This window comes from Notamacropus eugenii, chromosome 7, assembly GCF_028372415.1.
Source record: "Notamacropus eugenii isolate mMacEug1 chromosome 7, mMacEug1.pri_v2, whole genome shotgun sequence".
Taxonomy (NCBI): Eukaryota; Metazoa; Chordata; class Mammalia; order Diprotodontia; family Macropodidae; genus Notamacropus; species Notamacropus eugenii.
The window spans coordinates 16,477,746-16,497,228 of record NC_092878.1 but is presented as its reverse complement, the minus strand read 5'-3'; the positions used below and the strand labels follow the sequence as shown (position 1 = coordinate 16,497,228).

The window sequence follows — 19,483 nt, the reverse complement described above, 5'->3', positions numbered from 1 at the left end:
TGTAACAAATTGAGTATTATAAGGAAAGTTGTTGTTTATCCTCCATTCTCAAAGAGGACCGTGAAAACAGGGAGGTGACACCATGACATGCAAGTGAAATGGATTTAAGTGAGACTAGGTTGTGAAAGTCACCAACCTCACTTTCTTCTCTGGAGCCACCGGAGTTCAGTGACCAGATATAGATCAGGACAACTGGATATGGCGCTGGATGCAGAATGGGAAAAGTATGTAAAGGTTAGTTATAATGCAGTTAAAAGGACCAGAGTGAGAGGTGGAAAGACCATGCTATAGTGTCACTGAGTATACATAACATGGTTAGAAATCTAAGTGGAAAAGGACAGGAAGAGTCACAAAAATTTATTTAAAGACAATGTAGAGAAGTATTTTGAGATTGGCAAGGGAATTAAGTATATTTGACTCCTGTTTCCTCTACTTCAATCTGTTGTATTCATTTTGTAGTGGTGTTAGAATTGAAAGGGTTAGCATCTATGCACAAAAAAAAAAAACAAAAACAACAACATTGAAGTTCAAAGACTAACCTATGGTGATGATTTTCCTTCACCATAGCAGGGAGATATAGGATATTTTATTTCTCCAAATTACGCTAAAACAATTGTTAATCTTTGTTTTTTTTAAAGTTGGATTTCCAAATTCTATTCCTCCCTCCCTCCTCTGCTCTGCCCTGAGATGGTTAGCAATGTGATATAGATTATGTGCAATCGTGTAAAACATTTCCATATTATTCATTTTGTACAAGAATACTTGAACTAAAAAGAAAGTAAAAAAGAGTATGCTTGGGACTGCTAGATGGTACAGTGGATAGAGCACTGGGCCTTGTATCAGGAGGACCTGTGTTCAAATTCAGCCTTAGACATTTGACACTTACTAGTTATGCAGTCTTCAGTAAGTCGCTTAACCCCAGTTGCCTTGCCAAAAAAAAAAAAAAAAAAAAAAGAGTATGCATCAATCTGTATTCACACAGAGTGAATTCTTTTTCTGGAGGTGGATTGCATGTTTCATCAAGAGTCATTTGGGATTGTCTTGGATTGTTGTAATCCTGAGAATAGCTAAGTCATTCACAGATCTTCACCACAAATTAATGCTGTTCTTGTTCCCCTGGTTCTACCCACTTCACCTTGCATCAATTCATATAAGTCTTTCCAGGTTTTTCTGAAATAATTCTACTTGTTATTTCTTGTAGCAAAATTTTACTGTCTCACAATCACATACCACAGTTCATTTGTTTGACCATTTCTCAGTTGTTGGGCATCCCCTTAATTTCTAATTCCTAGCCACCACAAAAAGAACCACTACAAATATTTTTGTACAAATAGGTCTTTTTTATTTTTTTAAAAGAAGACTTTTTGGATCCCTTTGGCATATAGACCTAGTAGTGGGATTGCTGGGTCAAAGAGTATGCACACTTTTGTAACTCTTTAAGTACAGTTTCAAATTGCTCTCCAGAATGGTTGGATCTGTTTACAACTCTATGAACAATGCATTAGTATCCCAGTTTTTCCACATCCTCTCTAACATCCATCATTTTCCTTTTTTTGTCACATTAGTCAACCTGTAAGTGTGAGGTAGACCCCAAGATTTCTGAATGTTTATCTTAGTGGATGATATATTTATGCAGTTTCTAGTAAGTGAAAAGAGCAGTGGATACAGATTCAAATCCCAGCTTCAACAATTACTAGATTTGTGATCATGATCAAGTAACATAATTTCTCTGAACTTTGGTTTCCTCACCTGTAAAATGAAGTAATAATAATACTTGCACCATAAACTTCATAGGGTTATAGTGAGGAAAAGACTTTAACAATCATATCATGTTATAAAAAATCTTTTGTTAATGTTGTAAACAAGTTTTTTCATAACATTGCATTTTCTTTCTTCTATTTTAATATCTTGACTTTCTTCTACCCTACCCTGTGACTATCCCAGTTTCTTGTGATCTAGTACCTCTAACCTGCTCTCACCTTTCATAGTGCAACAAAAAGCATGTCTAATTTTAATTGTCATAATTATAATTTCTTCCTCTTTTTCTACCATCAGGTCACTTCAGAGTCCGCACTACTATTGAGTCAATGGATGGAGCCAATTGTTCTGTGGTGACTGAATTTGTATTGGTGGGACTTTCTGTTTCTTGGGAGATGAATATTGTACTGTTTTGTTTCTTCAGTTCATTTTTTGTGGGAATTGTGCTGGGAAATCTATTCATTGTGTTCACTGTGATTTTTGATCCCCATCTGCATTCTCCCATGTATTTCCTGCTGGCCAACCTCTCCCTTCTTGATCTGGGTCTATCGGCCACTGCAGTACCTAGGATGATAGCTGATGTTTTGAGTACACACAGAATCATCTCATTCCCAAGTTGTATGATACAGATATTCTTTATCCATGTTATGGGGGGAACTGAGATGGTTCTCCTTATAGCCATGGCCTTTGACAGATACACAGCAATCTGCAAGCCTCTCCATTATCTGACTATTATGAGCCCCAAAACATGTATTTGCTTTGTAGTGGTTGCCTGGGTGATTGGGGTGCTCCATGCTATTTCTCAGTTTGTTTTTATTATAAATCTGCCTTTTTGTGGACCTAACAAGGTTGATAGCTTTTACTGTGACTTTCCTCGGGTCACAAAACTTGCCTGTGTAGATACCCACATAGTGGATAATGTGGTCACTGCTAATAGTGGGCTTATTTCCATGGGTACTTTCTTCCTACTGATTATTTCCTACATCTTCATCCTGTTCACAGTCAGGCATCACTCTTCAGTTGGTTTGTCCAAGGCTTTTTCCACACTGTCAGCTCATATCACGGTGGTATTCTTATATTTCACTCCATGTTTCTTTGTCTATGTGTGGCCATTCCCCACACTGTCACTGGACAAATTTTTAATCATTCTTGACTTTGTTGTAACTCCTGTCTTGAATCCTGCAATCTATACATTTAGAAATAAGGAAATGAAGATGGCAATGAAAAGACTGAGCAGGCAAATTGTGGGTTCTAAGGAGTCTTCCAGATGAATTTTGTTAAACAAAATCATAGTATACTTCAGCCTGATGCTGACCACCCTCGGTCCTAAAAAAGTTATTAACCTGCTAGATGCTGAGAACTTTCATCAGAGAGTATATTGCTTATCTTTAAAAATTATTCTCAATCGTGATAGCAGAGTTATTTTGGCAATGACCGATTGAGTGATACATCCTATTTCCACATATAAGACTTAACAGTGAAGATAATCGTATATTTGTGCTGACACCTACACTCAACACATTTAGTTATTTCAGTACCATAAGGCATACCTCCTCTAACGTCACTAAATAATTCAAGGAAAATATTATATAAGGTAAAACAACCTTAACAGGATTAATTCCTTCCAAAGGAACAGAGTTGAAAGTACAAGCAATGCACAGAGCTCCTAAAATGAGGGAGGAAGTGAACAAGTCAAAAAGCATTTATTAAACACTATGTATCAGTCACTATGTTAAACACTGAGAATAGAAAGAAAAACAAAAAGAGTCCCTGTTCTCAAGAAGCTCACACTCTAATAGGAAGACAAATACAGATTTAATTCATCAAACATTTACTACTATGTGTGCAGAGTTACTCTTGGAAAATAGCAGTGTTTTGGGCAATGACTTGCAGGCATATCTGTGTGGTGTTCAAGGTTTTACTTAATATTCTCAACTTTTAGTAAGGTTGGCAAGGAGCACCTCTGTAAAACAATATTTTCATTGAAATTCGATAGTTCCAATGAATAAAATATGGATTTATATGATACCATATAAATTTCCTTAAAATGACACTGAAACCCTTTCATATGTCTCTAACCCATGACACACTAGCCCTTATGCCCATAGTATCCTCTTCACCCATCACTATCTTTTCACATCTCTCTATTATTCAAAGTTCAGTTGAAAAAATGACATCTATTGAAGGGATAAAAGTGGTGCAGTGGACAGAGCCAGCAGGACTCACCTTTCTGAGTTCAAATCTGGTCTCAGACACTTTATAAGCTATGTAATCCTGGGCAAATCACTTACTCCTGTTTGCTTCAGTTCCCAATCTGTAAAATGAGCTGGCTCTTTCTACTCCTATAAGGGAATTATCTACTTACTAAAATGGATCTGTGATATCCTTGATCCAGGCATTTCCTTCAGTGACACAAATCACAATCTTCCCATGCCTACCTATCCTGTGTTACCTTTGTCTTTGACCTACTAAAGGTTCACTGCATGTGATGCCCACCTAAATTGCTGGGGGCCTTTCTTGTTTCCTCTCAACATCATGAGTGGACCACGATATTCTCAGTGTCAACTTGTAATTCCTTGCTCTTTCAACATGGACAACCTATTTCTCCTTTTCCTGATTCCTTGAAGACTTCCCTAACACCCATTCTTCCTTTGAGTTCCCAATTTGGGATATGCTACAGTTTCATCACACTCACAATGGTATTGTATCTTTCTTTTCTGTGACATTCATATTTATTTCTTCAGAGACAATGGTGTTCCATGGCTTATTGCTGTATAACAACAGTGGTAAAGTGTGAGTATTGAAAATATAGGCCTTCACTTTCATAGGAAGCTTGGTGGTCAATAATAGAGTTTTGCAATTTTATGAATGCCCAAAATGGGAAATGAATGACCAGAAATGAGAAATGAATGGTGGAAAGGACATTGATGCTAATTAGTACAATTTCATGTGAAAGTTTAACCAATGTACATCAACTGCCATTATGAGAACAAAAGAATAGAAACTTGTCATGTAAAATTATATGGAGAGGTAAGTCAGAAATTAGAACAATATAATGTCATAAAATGTTAAGAATCTGTGGACAAAAAAACACAACACCACAAATTTAAAGAAATCTTGACAAGACATTCAATAAACAAAACCCTGAAGGTATTTATGGATGAATTGGAAAGATATCTGCAAATGGAAAAAGACTGGAAAAAATCTGCAAAGATTTTTTTTACAATGAATTATTTTTCCTATAAAAGATGTTGAAGCCACATTTATATTCTAGTGAGATAATCCTAAATTTGTTTCTTGAGAAAATAGAATAGTACTGATGGTAACAAAAATGGGAAAAACAGCTGGATCAGACTAAGTGTATAAAAAAATTTTGTGCTGAATCTGGGCAATTTTTAGGGCTTTGAGAATTCAATTGTTTAGGAATCTGACATACAGAAATATATCAAGGTGTGGGGAAAAGTGTTGTATCTATTATTTTAAAAAAAAGTAACCAAGAATATCAATTGCATAGTAAGGCCAAATTTTCATCTGTGTAAAATATTTATGAGAATAATTATACACGTGCAGAGGATTGTGCTCAATGAGGGAAGTAGAAAAGTATGGGTAGGTTTTTACAAGCATTATTCCTCAGTACCTTCACTTTTTACTATAAAAAAAACTGACTAGAAGACATTTTGTTTGGTGGTGTTCAGTTGTTCAGTCATGTCCTACTCTTTGTGACTCCATGGACCATAGCATGCTAGGCCAAATCCTCCACTATCTCCTGAAATCTGTCTAAACTCCTCTTTGTTGCTTCCATGACACTGTCTAAAAGATGTAGAGAATACAAAATTCCATTGCACTTATCATTTGTTGATGAAAAAATAACTTAATTCAGTCAAACAAAATATTTTGTCAAAAGCTCTTCTATAGTGAAATGTTTCCCACGTATATATCAAAATTATATAAAATTCCTTGAAAGATAATAACAACTGCGGTAACCTTGCTTGATGACCCTTTGATCATTAATATCATGTTTATAAAAGTTGGCCATAGTCATGGAGGAGATTTCCCAGTAGATAATCCCAAGGAGGGATTCCTTATTGAAAAAGAGTTCTTAACTTGAGGTACAAGAAACTATTTAAAAATATTTTGTTATAAATGACTTTGGCAAAACAGGTATTTTGACATCTTAAATATGTCAATAAAATTGATTTCCTTCTTAATTCCATACATTTTATTCTAAGAAAGTTTCCATAAGTTTTACCAAACCTCCAAAGAGATCCATGTTGAAGACAAATGAATTAAGAAGCCCTGTTATAGATGATAAGGTGCTTTAAATTCTGTTGTTTGCTGATAACATCTTTCTGATTACATCAAAATCCTTAAATGTTGCTGAACATATTCCCAAGTAAAATCAATTATTTTTCTAGAGTTTGACCTAAATATCTATTCAATAAATATCAAATAGAGTAGTACCTAATGCCCTAGATACTATAGTGCCTAAGAGTGCCTGACCCCTCTGAACTTCCTCACTACTGTGGAGGGCAACACCATATTCTCTGTCACCCAGGTCTATAGGCTTGGTGTCATTCTTGTTTCCTTACTTTCTTCTCTCCCCATATTCAGTTGGTTGCTGAGTTCCATCAGTTTTATATTTGTAAAATCTCTTACATATGACCTCTTCTCTCCTACCCTGGTGCAGGCCCTCATCATCTCACATATATACTATTGGGATATCTTGCTTGTTGATCTTTCTGTCTCAAATCTTTCTCCACCCCAATCCACCCTCAGCTGTCAAATTAATTTTCTTAAAATACAGATTTGACTATGTTACTTTCCTACTCAATAAACTCTGGTGGCTCCCTAGTACCCTTTTTTTTGGGAGAGAGGGCAGTAAAAGCTCCTCATAATCGCTCCTTTCCATTGCTCTTTCCCATGTTCTATGATCCAGTGTTACTGACCTCCTCACACAAGACAACCCATTTTTGGACTCCAGGCATTTTCCCATCTCTGGAATAATCCTCCTTCTCATCGCTGTCCCATGGCTTCCCTGGTTTCTCTGTCTTCTTTCAAGTCCCACCTAAAACCCTATCTTCAATGAAAAGCCTTTCTTGAACTCCCTTAACACTAGAGCCTTTCCTGTGCTGATTATCTGCAATATGTCCTATTTGTACATAGTTGTTTGCATCCTGTCTCCCTCAATAGACTGTAAACTCCTTGAGAGAAGGAACTATCTTTTGCCTTTATTTGTATCCCTGGAGGTTTGCACACTGCTTGGCACACAGTAGGTACTTAATAAAGTTTGTGTGTGTTTATCCTTCATTGCCAAAGAAGACCACGCCATCAGAGAAATAATGACATGACTTGCACTTGACTTTGTTTTGAGTGAGGGAGGGCTGTGCAGGTCATCAGCCTCACTTCTCCTCCAGAGCCATCTGAATTCAGTGACCAGATATTCATCAGGATGACTGGAGATGACCCAGGATGAGGCAATTGGGGTTAAGTGACTTGGCCAAGGTCACACAGCTAGTGAGTGTCAAGTGTCTGAGGTGAGATTTGAACTCAGGTCCTCCTGACTCCTACACTGGTGCACCACCTAACTGCCCCTACTTTTAGCTATTGACTAAATGACTGATCTCAATGGCAGGGCAGGTACCCCACCAGACATTTTTCTGAACTTTAAGATACTCTGTTGATCTTCATCCCCCTGAACACAATTTGTGAATTCCTTCTTATAAGTTTAGCCAGAGGACACAATTAATTATAAACAAGCATCTAATGAAATGACATAGTAAGAAAAGTAGCAACAAAGCATTTTCTCCCCAGACTTCAGGTGCCCTCTCCAACAAATTATACCCTTCAGTTGTGGGAAGAGTGGGCATATGTTTGTAATAAAGGTGGAAAAGTACAAATATTAGAATATACAAGGCCAGGATGTGCATGTGGAAAGGCACATTAAAATAATATATGAACAAAAGTGATGGACTGGTCATCTGATAAGAGGAATGATAACTGGTGGGCATCTTATGCACTTTAATGGTATCCTTGTGATGTCAATAGATTCTAGGTGAAGCCATCCAATCAGAAAATATTTCCAATGTGGGTTCTCATCTGTGAAATGAACTAATTGGAGCAGATGGCCTCTAGCTCATATCAATAATTCTGGGATACCTGAAAGTGTAGGGTGTGTGATCTCATTGTTAACAATGAAAAAGCGAAAGTATGATTTGGCAATTGGGGTTTATTGCAAGCATTAAACTCTTTATATTACTTATATTTTACATAAATTTATATTTTTTGGTAGCAGAAGCCCTTAGTTGAAGACTGATACTGAGTCAAAGGAAAGGAAGGATTGGACCAGGGAGTAAGCAGACAAGTTGAGCAGGTGGATTCGCTCTCTGGTAGGACAAATTTGATGGCCTTTTACTATGATATTTAGGGACACCTAAGAGGTACAATGGATAGAGTGCCAGGTCTGGCATCAGGAAGACTCCTCTTCCTGAGTTCAAATCTGGCCTCAGATACTTACTAGCTGTATAACTCTAGGCAAGTCACTTAATCCTGTTTGCCTCAGTTACGTCCTCTGTAAAATGAACTGGGGTAGGAAATGGCAAACCACTCCAGTTTCTTTGCAAAGAAAACCCCAAATGGGGTCACAAAGAGCTGGACATGACTGAGATGAAAATTTTTACATTTTCTCTCCTCAACCTCAAGTGGCAAATAGAATTCCCTGTGAATATTCTCATATGTTGCTAGAGGCTCCCACTGTGCTCTCTTCCAGTCAGATAGATTATATGCAACAGTCATTTCTCTGTTTCAGACTTGTTCCTACTCATATGATACTCACAGATAAGTCTCCATTGGCTTTGGAAACGTTTAGGCATCTTCTTCCTTAAGATCCATGAATTTCTGTAGACTATTATCTAAGGGCTTCTGCTACCAAAAACTCAATCTAAAGAGTTGAATGCTCGCAATAAACCCCAATTGTCAGATCATACTTTGGCTTTTTCATTAGCCACCATGGGAAGAATACAAACCCCAAGTTATCAGTATCCCAGATTCATAGAAAAGAGCTACATGTCAGGTACCCCAACTACCTCATTTTGAAGGTGAAAACTCACATTGTAAAATCTTTTGGTTCAATGGCTCTTCCACTTAAGGAGAATGCTCAGGTCAACCAGGTTGCATTCTGAACTTTCTCTACCATGCTCCAGTCCTGGTACCTTTGTTCCTCCCACCTCCTGCCCCAACTCCCTTTTTCAGTTTCCTTTTATGAACACATCTTCTTCCATTACAATGTAGGTTCCCTGAGGACAGGGTCTGTTTTGCTTCCGATTTGTATTCCTAGCATTTAGCATAGTTCTTGGCCCATAGTAAGACTCACTGACAGAGAGGTGAAATTCATCTTTTCAAGGTCATACAGATTGTAAATGACAAAGCTGTGACTTGAACTCATGTTCTCTGATTTTAATTAGGTACAGTACTCTTTCTACTGTAACACCTGGGAGTCTAGAGACTGGGCCACTTCTACTAAACATCATTTCAAGATAGAAGAGGTAGTTCTAGCCACAGACTCACAGAAGGAGAGTTTACTAGTTTATCTTTTTCTTTTTTTGGACATGGACCATGACTTTTAAAGTATGGTCCTTTTCTTTCCATCATTTGCTTGCTTCCCCATGGGAAGATATACCTGTTCATTCTGTGACTATTCTCCCCCTCTCCCAGCTCACTCACACCACACAGCATTACTATAGAAAATTGTTCACCCTATGGGGCTATTTCACATAAACCACTTGATAATTTAGGGGGCATGAGACACTTTTCATTTCTCTGGCTCCCTTTGTTTCATCACCAGGCAACGTTTTCAAAGTTTTTCCGCTGGGGAAAACCAGTATGACTCCAAGATATGATTACCAGGGGAAGCCAGTGATGAACTGGGGAGCTGAAATTTCAGCAGCATCAATGGGTCACTAACATACAGAGCAATTAAATAACTTCATTCCTACTGAGAAAGATATTTATATAGCTTTTTTTCCTTTGGAGGTTTTCCCAGTGCAAGGAGAAAGGTTAAGGTCCCTGAGTCTTTCCAAATTATGAAGATGCTTTTGTCTCAAGTTCTGTAACAGAACAGGTACATGAGAGAAAGATTTTTTATGGTCTATCCTTGCTCTACATTACTTTGCTATCCTGTCGATGCTTTTTTTTGTCTTTCATCATTCTCTCACTTTCTTTTTTACTTTGCCCTCTACATTATATCCTTTTCTTTTATTCTATGTCACACATATTCAATTACTCTATTTGATTAGGACTCAAGAGTTGTGATGCAATGAGTTGTTACTTAAAACTTTCATCTTTGGTGAATTAGTATACTCTTTGCTCTCCTTTCTCCTTTATCACTCTCACCTTCAAGTTTTCTTCTGAGAATAAAGCAGCCCAAGTCTAATGCTTGATTATCACTACACGCACTCAATCTTTGGATGACCTGTATAGAATCATGTCCCGTTGTAGTTAAAAAGGATAGAGAATCTCTAGCTCCAAACTGGAAAAAGGCATTGCTAACTTAATTAGTTAACTTTATAGCCAATCTGAATTATGGGGTTACCTTTAGAGCTAGGAGACTGATCAATATTTCTGGAGGTTGAATGATTTGGGGATAATGAAGTAGAAATGACCTAATGATCACAGATTTATAGTCAACCCTCTCACTTTACAGATGAGAATAATTGATGCCCACAAAAGTTGAATGACTTTCCAAACACTAAAGAGTAAGTAGGTTTCAAACCTATGCCTTTATTACTCCATAGAGAATACCTTATACGTAAATTATGAAAAGAAAACCTTTTTTAAATTGAGTTTTAGGCTGTTGTGAGAGTGGCAGAAGTGGAGAGAATAATAGAAATCACTTAACCTTTCTCAGCATCAGTTTAATTATCTCTAAAATGGGAGCAATAATACTTGCTATGAGAAAGTACTTATATGAATGTAAGTAATAATAGCAATGACAATGATGAGTAATGAAAAGTGCAAAGTTGCATGACCTAGAGAGGGGGCTTGGTGTGATGGACAGGGCAGTGGACTGAAAGATCAGAAGACCTGGGCTCAAATTTCAAATTAGGTGTCTAATTAATAATAATTAATATGATGATTAATAACCTTAACCATCATACTAATAATTAATTAACAATAATCAACATTATAATAATAATATAATTTTTAATAATAATAATAATAATCTAGAAAATGAGATGGTGACCATAGACAAGTAGCAACTTTGTGCCTCAGTTTTCTCAGGTATAAAAGATGCTCCTCTCCAGAACTTAAGCTATGATACTTTGAAGATAAGATAAATGGAAAAATATTTCATGAGAGATGTTATAAGACATTTCTGTTTGATTTTAATTCTAGGGGATTCTGAATGCCTATCAATAAGGTTAGATCAACAAGGTCATATTTACTCTCCAGGGTAAGAGAACAGCTCTTCCTTAAATTCATTTTGGGCATATGATTGAAAAGATAGGCAGTGTGGTGTAGTCAAAGAACATTAGCTTGAAAATCCAGGACCTGGATTCCAGCCTGCTTTTTGGTTAATTTGTTTTTGATTATGATCAAATTACTTGTAGTATTTCAGCCTCAGTTTTCTCTTTTACAAAAACAAGGGAGTGGATTATTTCATTTCAATTCCACCAAATGCCATGATTCTGCTCTCCACCTTTTGTTCTCTTTGAGTATGTACATGCATTCCAGGTTTGAGAAAGTGACTCCCCCAGGCCCTTCAGTGATGAAGCCAAAAATTTCCAATAGGGAAAGACAACACCCTCTGCTGGGGATCTGGGCATCTGCAGAACTCCTGGGAGCTTCACAAACTTCACAATTTTTTGCATAATAAAAGGGGGTTCCTTTTGTTTTAAATGAGATTAAGAAAATCTTTTCTGGTTCTTTGTTCTCATTCAAGTTCTTACGATTTCTTCTTTTCTGAACAGCTAGACCCAGATCATTGTAATAGAAATTAATTTAGCTCTTCATTTATTTACAGCGCTTGCATGTTAAAGTCCATTGTCATGGGAGTATAAACAATTTTGTGGGGTTAATGAGGATGATTTCTCATTTTTATCCCCCTTTCAGGATTTTTTTTTCCTAATATATAATTATTTGGAATTCTACATATGGTTAATATTTAAGAAAGAGTGCGTACAGAATGCTTTGGGTTGAAAAGATTCTTCCAAGGAGTTTGAGAGGATACTTTTGATTAATGATTTCCAGTTAGTTATAGCTTTATAGAAGATTGTAATCAATCTAGCTATGCAATTTTGAGAACTTGTGTAACAAAATTCAAGTGTTGGAAAACTCCTCCTCCTTCTTCTCCTCTTCCTCTTCCTCCTACTTCTTCTCCTCCTCTTCCTCCTCCTCCTCTTTCTTCTTCTCCTTCTCCTTGGTCTTTTGTTCTACTTGCCACACCTACTCTTGCAAACCTATTTTTCTTCTACTTTCTTAACCCTTCCTTTGCTGACCTACTCTTGTTACCCTTTTAGTTTCCTGCCTCTCCAAGACCTCTGACCTGGGGCCTCTTGAAGTTGCTGGTAAGACAACATTCACTTTTCATCTCCACAATTTTAATTCCTTTCTTGTGCTCTACCCTTAGGTCATTTCAGCAACTGTAGACCCAGTTGAATCAATGGCTGGAACAAATAACTCTATGGTAACTGAGTTTGTTCTTCTGGGTCTCTCTTCCTCTTGGGAGTTGAGGATCCTACTCTTTTTGTTTTTCTCCTTGTTTTTCATGGGAATCATGCTGGGAAACCTCTTCATTGTATTCACTGTGATCTTTGACCCTCACCTGCATTCCCCTATGTATTTCTTGCTGGCCAATCTCTCCCTCATTGATTTAGGTCTGTCTGCTACCACAGTACCAAGGATGATAGTGGACCTTTTTAGTGAATGTGATACAGTCATCTCCTTCCCAGGGTGCATGACACAGATGTTCTTTATTCATGTCATGGGAGGAACTGAGATGTTCTTGCTCATAGCCATGGCCTATGACAGATACATAGCAATCTGTAAACCTCTCCACTATTTGACAATTATGAGTCCAAAAATGTGCATTTGCTTTGTAGTGACTGCCTGGATAGTTGGGATGATCCATGCTCTCTCTCAGTTTGTTTTTGTTATAAATTTACCCTTCTGTGGCCCAAACAATGTGGAGAGTTTTTATTGTGACTTTCCTCGCGTCATAAAACTTGCCTGCATAGACAGCTACAGGCTGGAGTTTGTGGTCACAGCCAATAGTGGATTTATCTCCATTGGGACTTTTCTTCTCTTGATGATCTCCTACATTGTCATCCTGATCTCTGTTCACCAACATTCTGCAGGTGATTTGTCCAAAGCCTTCTTTACTTTATCAGCTCACATCACTGTGGTGATTTTATTTTTTGGTCCATGTATGTTTCTTTATGTGTGGCCATTTCCTACATTGTCACTTGATAAATTCTTTGCTATTGTTGACTTTGTTGTCACCCCAGTCTTGAATCCTGCTATCTATACATTAAGGAATAAGGATATGAAGATGGCAATGAGAAAATTGAGTAGCCAGATTGTAAGCTCTAGGGAGACCTTGTGATATATTTTATTGATCAAAGTCAGTAGATATTTTAGTCTTAACATGATCACATTGGGATGTGTGCAGTTAACTTTGAACATATACGATTGTACAAGTTTGAAGGAAATATGACTTGTGGGAACTCTTAGCAGTTCCTCCAGATGTAAGGTGTAAGAGATTTTGCTTATCACTGAGGATAGAGAGACATCTACTTATATTGATAATGGCTTCAGATATTACACCAAATTGTTTTGGGAGGCAAAATATCCAACTGTCAAATGTCTATTCCTGTGCCATATTTTGACAAGACTTTACTTAGACAAAAAAAAATTTGATGATAATCATCTTCATCATAATCTGGATATTTTCATGGAAATTCCATGTATCTAACTGATAAAAATAGCTTAAATATATATATGTAATAAATATATAATAAACATAGGATAAATATAGAATAAAGATAGAATAAAATGGAAAAGAACTACCTCAGTTTTTCCATTATCAAAGTGATTGAATTGTTTGAACAGGAATACCAATCAATGATACTTAAGTTCTTGTGTCAAACTTAGGCTTTCTTTCCATGTTTTGTCAGTATGGTGGACTATTTTAAAAGTATATAGAAGAGATCCTTCAAGTATCAACAAGGTTTTTGATACTGATCTTGGGTCATTTCATTTTCCTGCAACTTCTTTTTTCTAAATGTGATTACAACTCACTATACAATGACTTACACCCTTGCATCAATTACTGATTCTTACTTGGTATGCCTGGCTTAAGACAGAAATCTCTAGTCTGATGAAAGAAACCACATTCAGTCCTCAGTATTTGGGGGAAGGTCAGTTTTTCTTGCATGGGGTGATCCATTCAAATAAGAGGCCCAAAGAACTTGCTAAGATACGTCAGCTCATGGTCTACAGTGTGTTGTACAGTAGGAAGTAGAATTGACTTTGTGACCCAGTGGATAAAGCACTGGACCTACAGTCAGGGAGACTTGAATTCAAATTTTCAGATACGTACTAGTTGTATGACCAAGTCACATAATCTCTTAGTTTCTTCAACAGTAAAATGGGGATAATAATTGCACCTATGTCCTAGGGTTATTGTGAAGATCAAATGAGATATCTGTAAGGTACTTAGCAATAGTCCCTGTCACATAGTAGGCACTTAGTAAATGTTTGTTTTTTTTCTCCCTTCTTTCCTTGGTTTTGGTCCATGTTTGTAAGTATCACAGTAAAGTAAAGCAAAGCACAGAGTCAGTCTGGTTGCCAAGAAAATGACATTAAATACTACTATTATTCTAGTTTTCTGTAAGAAGTTTTATTAACTTTTCAATAAATGGGAGAACATAAACATTTGGTGTGATATTTACTTGCCAAGGTCTTTCTTTTTTGACACGAGTTTACATTGCATGTACCACTTGCATGTCATCCTTGGAAAACATAGTAATGTAAACAGCCTCCCTGGCTTATACTTTGCCTTCTTTAATTGTATAGGAAAGCAATGTATCCTGATGTTATATTAGTTATTCAAGATGGAATGCAGTTCATGATTTGCAGTCAAGGTGGCAACAAACTGAAGCCACTAAACAAACGATCTTTAGATAACTTTGGTTCCTTAGTAAGTTAGCTTTGAAAGCTGCATTATTCTACTGGCTCAATAGAGGGCAATCATCTTACATAAATCAGTTGCTTCCCACCCTCCCCGCCAGGAATGGCTTCTAGTGATAGTACTCCATTTTGAATTTTGATTGAGGAATGATGCCAGAATAATTACAGTAGCAGAAAGCAATCTATCAACCTAGCAAATGGATGTTTTTCTATTAATCCACCCAAACCCCAAATTCATAGAGCATGATCAGACTATTGTGGCCAAACATTTATTGACTGCAAAGCCCTCCCTCATTTAAATCCAATTTATTTACAAGTCATGGCATCACCTTCCTGATGCCTTGATTCTCTTTGAAAATGTTGGACAAGCAAGAACCACCTAATTGCAGAAGATAGTGGGAGATGAATGTCAAAAAGTGTTTTGCTTTGTGTATACATATTCATCCTTTGTTGCTGAAGAAGACCCATGTCATCAGAAATAATGACATGGCTTGCACTTGACTTTGTTTTGAGTGAGGGAGGGCTGTGCAGGTCACCAGCCTCACTTCTCCTGCAGAGCCATCTGAATCCAGTGACCAGATATTCATCAGGATGACTGATGCCAGGAGATGACCCAGGATGAGGCAATTGGGGTTAAATGACTTGCTCAAGGTCATGCAGCTAGTGAATGTCAAGGGTCTGAAGTGAGATGTGAACTCAGGTCCTCCTGACTCCTGCACTGGTGCTCTATCCACTGCACCACCCAGCTGCCTCTTTTATTTGTGTAAGACAACTTTTGAAATATTGATCTATAGGATTTTGAGCAACCCTATTGGCAGGACAGAAAAGAAGAAAAATACAATGGAAAGTTGCACAGATGAGGAAACTGAGATTTTAAGTGATGTCATCATGTTACAAAGCTAAGAGGAAAAGCCAGAATCTGAACAAAAATCTTTGATTTATTCATCTATAAATCAAGGTTGCATGATGAGTTAGTGACTGTGCAACAATTCCTAATTCCTAGTTCAGTGTTCTTTCTGTAACATCACCTAATTATCTGCCTTCTTTTCCCTCAATGTTGATTTTCTATAGTCTCACCTTAGCCACTCCACAAAATTTTATTTACAATAATTTTTTATTTATGTATTTCATTTCTACATCAAAGTAATCTCTGGATATAACATACTTCACTGTCCTTCACCCCAAATCATTCAGCCTTCTCCTATAAGAAAACCAACTAATGGTGACAACATGTAATAATATATGTGCCATTTTGCTCCAACATGACCCATTTCCAACCACCCAAAAGGGAAGACTTTATTTCTTTATCTCTTCTCTAGGTCACTGACTCCTGATGTTAGGGTGGAAGTAGTATTTCATCCTTTAGGCCCTTCCAAGTGTCTAGTATCATAGACTCTATTAATTTCTTTAATAGCACCTTAGAAATTGTGAAACTATTGCTGTTCTTCCTTCATACATGTAGGTAGAAAAGATGAAATTAGAATCAGTTATGGAAAAAAAATTACTATGTAGTTTCCTTTCCCCTGGTAAGTAGAAGTAGACCCCTGAAGACTGGAGATTGGAAGAAATTGCCTGCCATATTTGGGTAGTCCAAGATCACTGCAGAACTTTTGTTGCCCAGATCAATTTTATGCTATCTGGAATATACTCCTTGCCTTTGGAAAGGTTCAGAGGCTATCAGTGCCATTTGGGTAAGGAATAGAATAGACCTTTGTATCTAGTTATTGCAACTATTTTAAACTACCTTTCTAAGAACTGGGTTTTCCTAGATTATTTGCTTCATCGTACAGTTTGTGAGTTGATTCTGCCCTTTCTCTACTATCCAAATGTAGGGATGGAATCTGAGAAGTATTTCTAGGAATTCTTTTTTTTTTTTTTGAAATTTTAATTAATTGATTTCTAGTTTTCTGCATTCATTTCCACAAGATTTTGAGTTCCAAATTTTCTCCCTATCCCTCCCCTCCCCCACTCCCAGATACCATGCATTCTGATTACCCCTTCCCCTATCACACCCCTCCCTTCCTTTCTCCCCATCTTCTCTCTTTTCTTGTAGGGCAAGATAGATTTCTGTACTTCTATATTCTATCTGTATTTTTTATTTCACAGTTGCATGCTAAAACAATTTGTTCCTAAACCTTTGAGTTCCAATTTCTCTCCCTTCCTCCCTTCCCACCCATTCCCACTGAGAAGTCAAGCAATTCAATATAGGCCATACTTGTGTAGTCATGCAAAAGACTTCCATAACAATCATATTGTGAAAGACTAACTATTTTTCCCTCCATCCTTTCCTGATCCCCATTTACTCTATTCTCTCTTTTGACTTTGTCCCTCCCCAAAAGTGTTTACTTCTAATTACTCCCTCCTCCCATTTGCCCTCCCTTCTATTATCTCCCCCCACACCTCACTTATACCATTCTCCCCTACATTCCTATAGTGTAAGAAAGATTTTCATACCAAATTGAATGTGCATGTTATTCCCTCCTCAAGCCAAAGTGATGAGAGTGAGCTTCACTTTTCCCCTCTCACCTCACCCCATTTTCCCCTCCATTGCAAAAGCTTTTTCTTGCCTCTTTTATCAGAGATAATTTGCTCCATTTCATTTTTCCCTTTCTCTTCCCAATATATTCTTCTCTCACCCTTTAATTTTCTTTTTTTAGATATCATCCCTGCCTATTCAACCTATGCTGTGCCCTCTGTCTATATGTATATGTGTGTGTGTGTGTGTGTGTATGTGTGTGAAATCCCTTCAACTGCTTAAATACTGAGAAAAGTTTCAAGAGTTACAAATATTATCTTTACACGTAGGAATATAAACAGTTCAACTTTAGTAAGTCCCTTATGATTTCTCTTTCTTGTTTACTTTTTTATGCTTCTCTTGATTTTTGTGTTTGAAAGTCAAATTCTCTATTCAGCTCTGGTTTTATCATCAAGAATGCTTGAAAGTCCTCTATTTCATTGAATAACCTTGTTTTCTCCCGATGTATTATACTCAGTTTTTCGGGGTCAGTGATTCTTGGTTTTAATCCTAGTTTCTGTGAATTCTGGAATATCATATTCCAAGCCTTTTGATCCCTTACTGCAGAAGCTGCTAGATCTTGGGTTATCATAATTGTATTTCCACATTACTGAAATTGCTTCTTTCTAGCTGCTTGCAATATTTTCTCCTTGACTTGGAAACTCTGGAATTTGGTTACAATATTCCTAGGAGTTTTTCTTTTCAGATCTCTTTTAGGAGGTGGATTCTTTCAATATTTATTTTACCCTCTGGTTCTAGAATATCAGGGCAGGGAGAAATTGAGGGCTCTGAGGCAGGGATATAGTATATTCAGAGGAGAAGTCAGGGGTTGTGTGGACAACTAGATTTCTGCCTGGCACTTGAAGTTTAGTAGACTTCTCTGTGACATGTAAAAATATTTTTCATTGGGGTTTAGATTGCCCTAAAGAGATAATTTATTTCTTTTCTATTGTCATGCAAATGTGATCTGAAACAGTATAAATCTATGCAAATGTCTAAGAATTATTCATATTCGTGGAAGTAGAAAACTGCAAAATCAGGTCCTGGGCAGGGGGAGATTTATTTTAGGGTGTAGAGACTTCAGAGAGAGATACATATACTTATTTTATATTGGGGTTGACAGACAGTAGAGTTAGTGCCATGGTTAATAAATTGAGTTTATCTGAGTCTAATACAATGCAAATTAGTAGGGATAAAATTCTTACCTTTGGGTTCAAGAATGAACTGCACAGTTACAGAATTGTAATGGTGAAATAAGATATGAGTTCCTGTGAACAAAGATCTCAGTGAATGAGGAACTTGTCTCATGATGGAGCAGCCAGTGAAGCAGATGTTTTGTGTTCAGTTTTGAAGCTTAGTTTTGTGTTTTTAAAGGGAGAGATAAAGGTCCTGAATGATAGGGTGGTGGTTCTGCTATAGCCTACTCATATCACCTTTGAATTATCATGTTTAGTTCTAGGTGACACATTGTAGCATAGATTCTGATAAGCTGGAGATCATCTAAAGGAGGAAAACAAAGATAGAAAAGGGACTTGAGATGATACCATATCAGGATTGCTTATGGAAAATGGATGTGTTTTGCTTGGAGAAGAGAAACTTGATAAGACTCTTCAAGTATTTGAGGAGTGGTTGGTTATATGGAAGAGGGGTAGGACATTTTCTATTTAGCCCTAGAGGTCAAAACTAGAAGCAGAATAAAGATGTCAGGTTTTGTTTTTTTTTTTAGCTTGATATAAGAATTTTAGCTTGATGTGAGGAAGAAAAAAACATAGTTAGTGTTATCCAAAGTTGAAAGGTGGGAGTGAGAGGATATTGCCTTGGAGGACATTGATTTCCTCTTCCTGGTATTACTCAAATGGAAGTTGCATGAGTACTTGGGTGACACTGTTGAGGAGATTCCAGTTCAGGTTTGGATTGGATTAGCTAGACCCTAAGATCCCATTCAAGTCTGTGGCTATATGAATCTGTCACTCTCATTTTCTGCTTAAGTTCGGAACTTCAGACTGGTTTGCCAAAGCTTGAATA

At 37.1% G+C, this 19,483-nt stretch overlaps 2 protein-coding genes across 2 annotated transcripts; both read left to right on the top strand.

Annotated features, from left to right (window-relative positions):
• Positions 1 to 2,084: 2,084 nt before the first annotated feature.
• Positions 2,085 to 3,029, top strand: LOC140514624 (olfactory receptor 4F6-like). The gene has a single exon (XM_072625125.1). It carries the CDS (start codon positions 2,088 to 2,090, stop codon positions 3,027 to 3,029), a length of 942 nt encoding a protein of 313 aa, XP_072481226.1. The 5' UTR covers positions 2,085 to 2,087.
• Positions 3,030 to 12,415: 9,386 nt separating this feature from the next.
• On the top strand, positions 12,416 to 13,357 carry LOC140513554 (olfactory receptor 4F15-like). The gene has a single exon (XM_072623307.1). It carries the CDS (start codon positions 12,416 to 12,418, stop codon positions 13,355 to 13,357), a length of 942 nt encoding a protein of 313 aa, XP_072479408.1.
• Positions 13,358 to 19,483: the final 6,126 nt, after the last annotated feature.

What these genes read in the sequence shown, in the direction of transcription:
- LOC140514624 (XM_072625125.1), top strand. Translation starts at nt 2,088, where the DNA reads ATGGATGGAGCCAATTGTTCTGTGGTGACTGAATTTGTATTGGTGGGA.
- LOC140513554 (XM_072623307.1), top strand. Translation starts at nt 12,416, where the DNA reads ATGGCTGGAACAAATAACTCTATGGTAACTGAGTTTGTTCTTCTGGGT.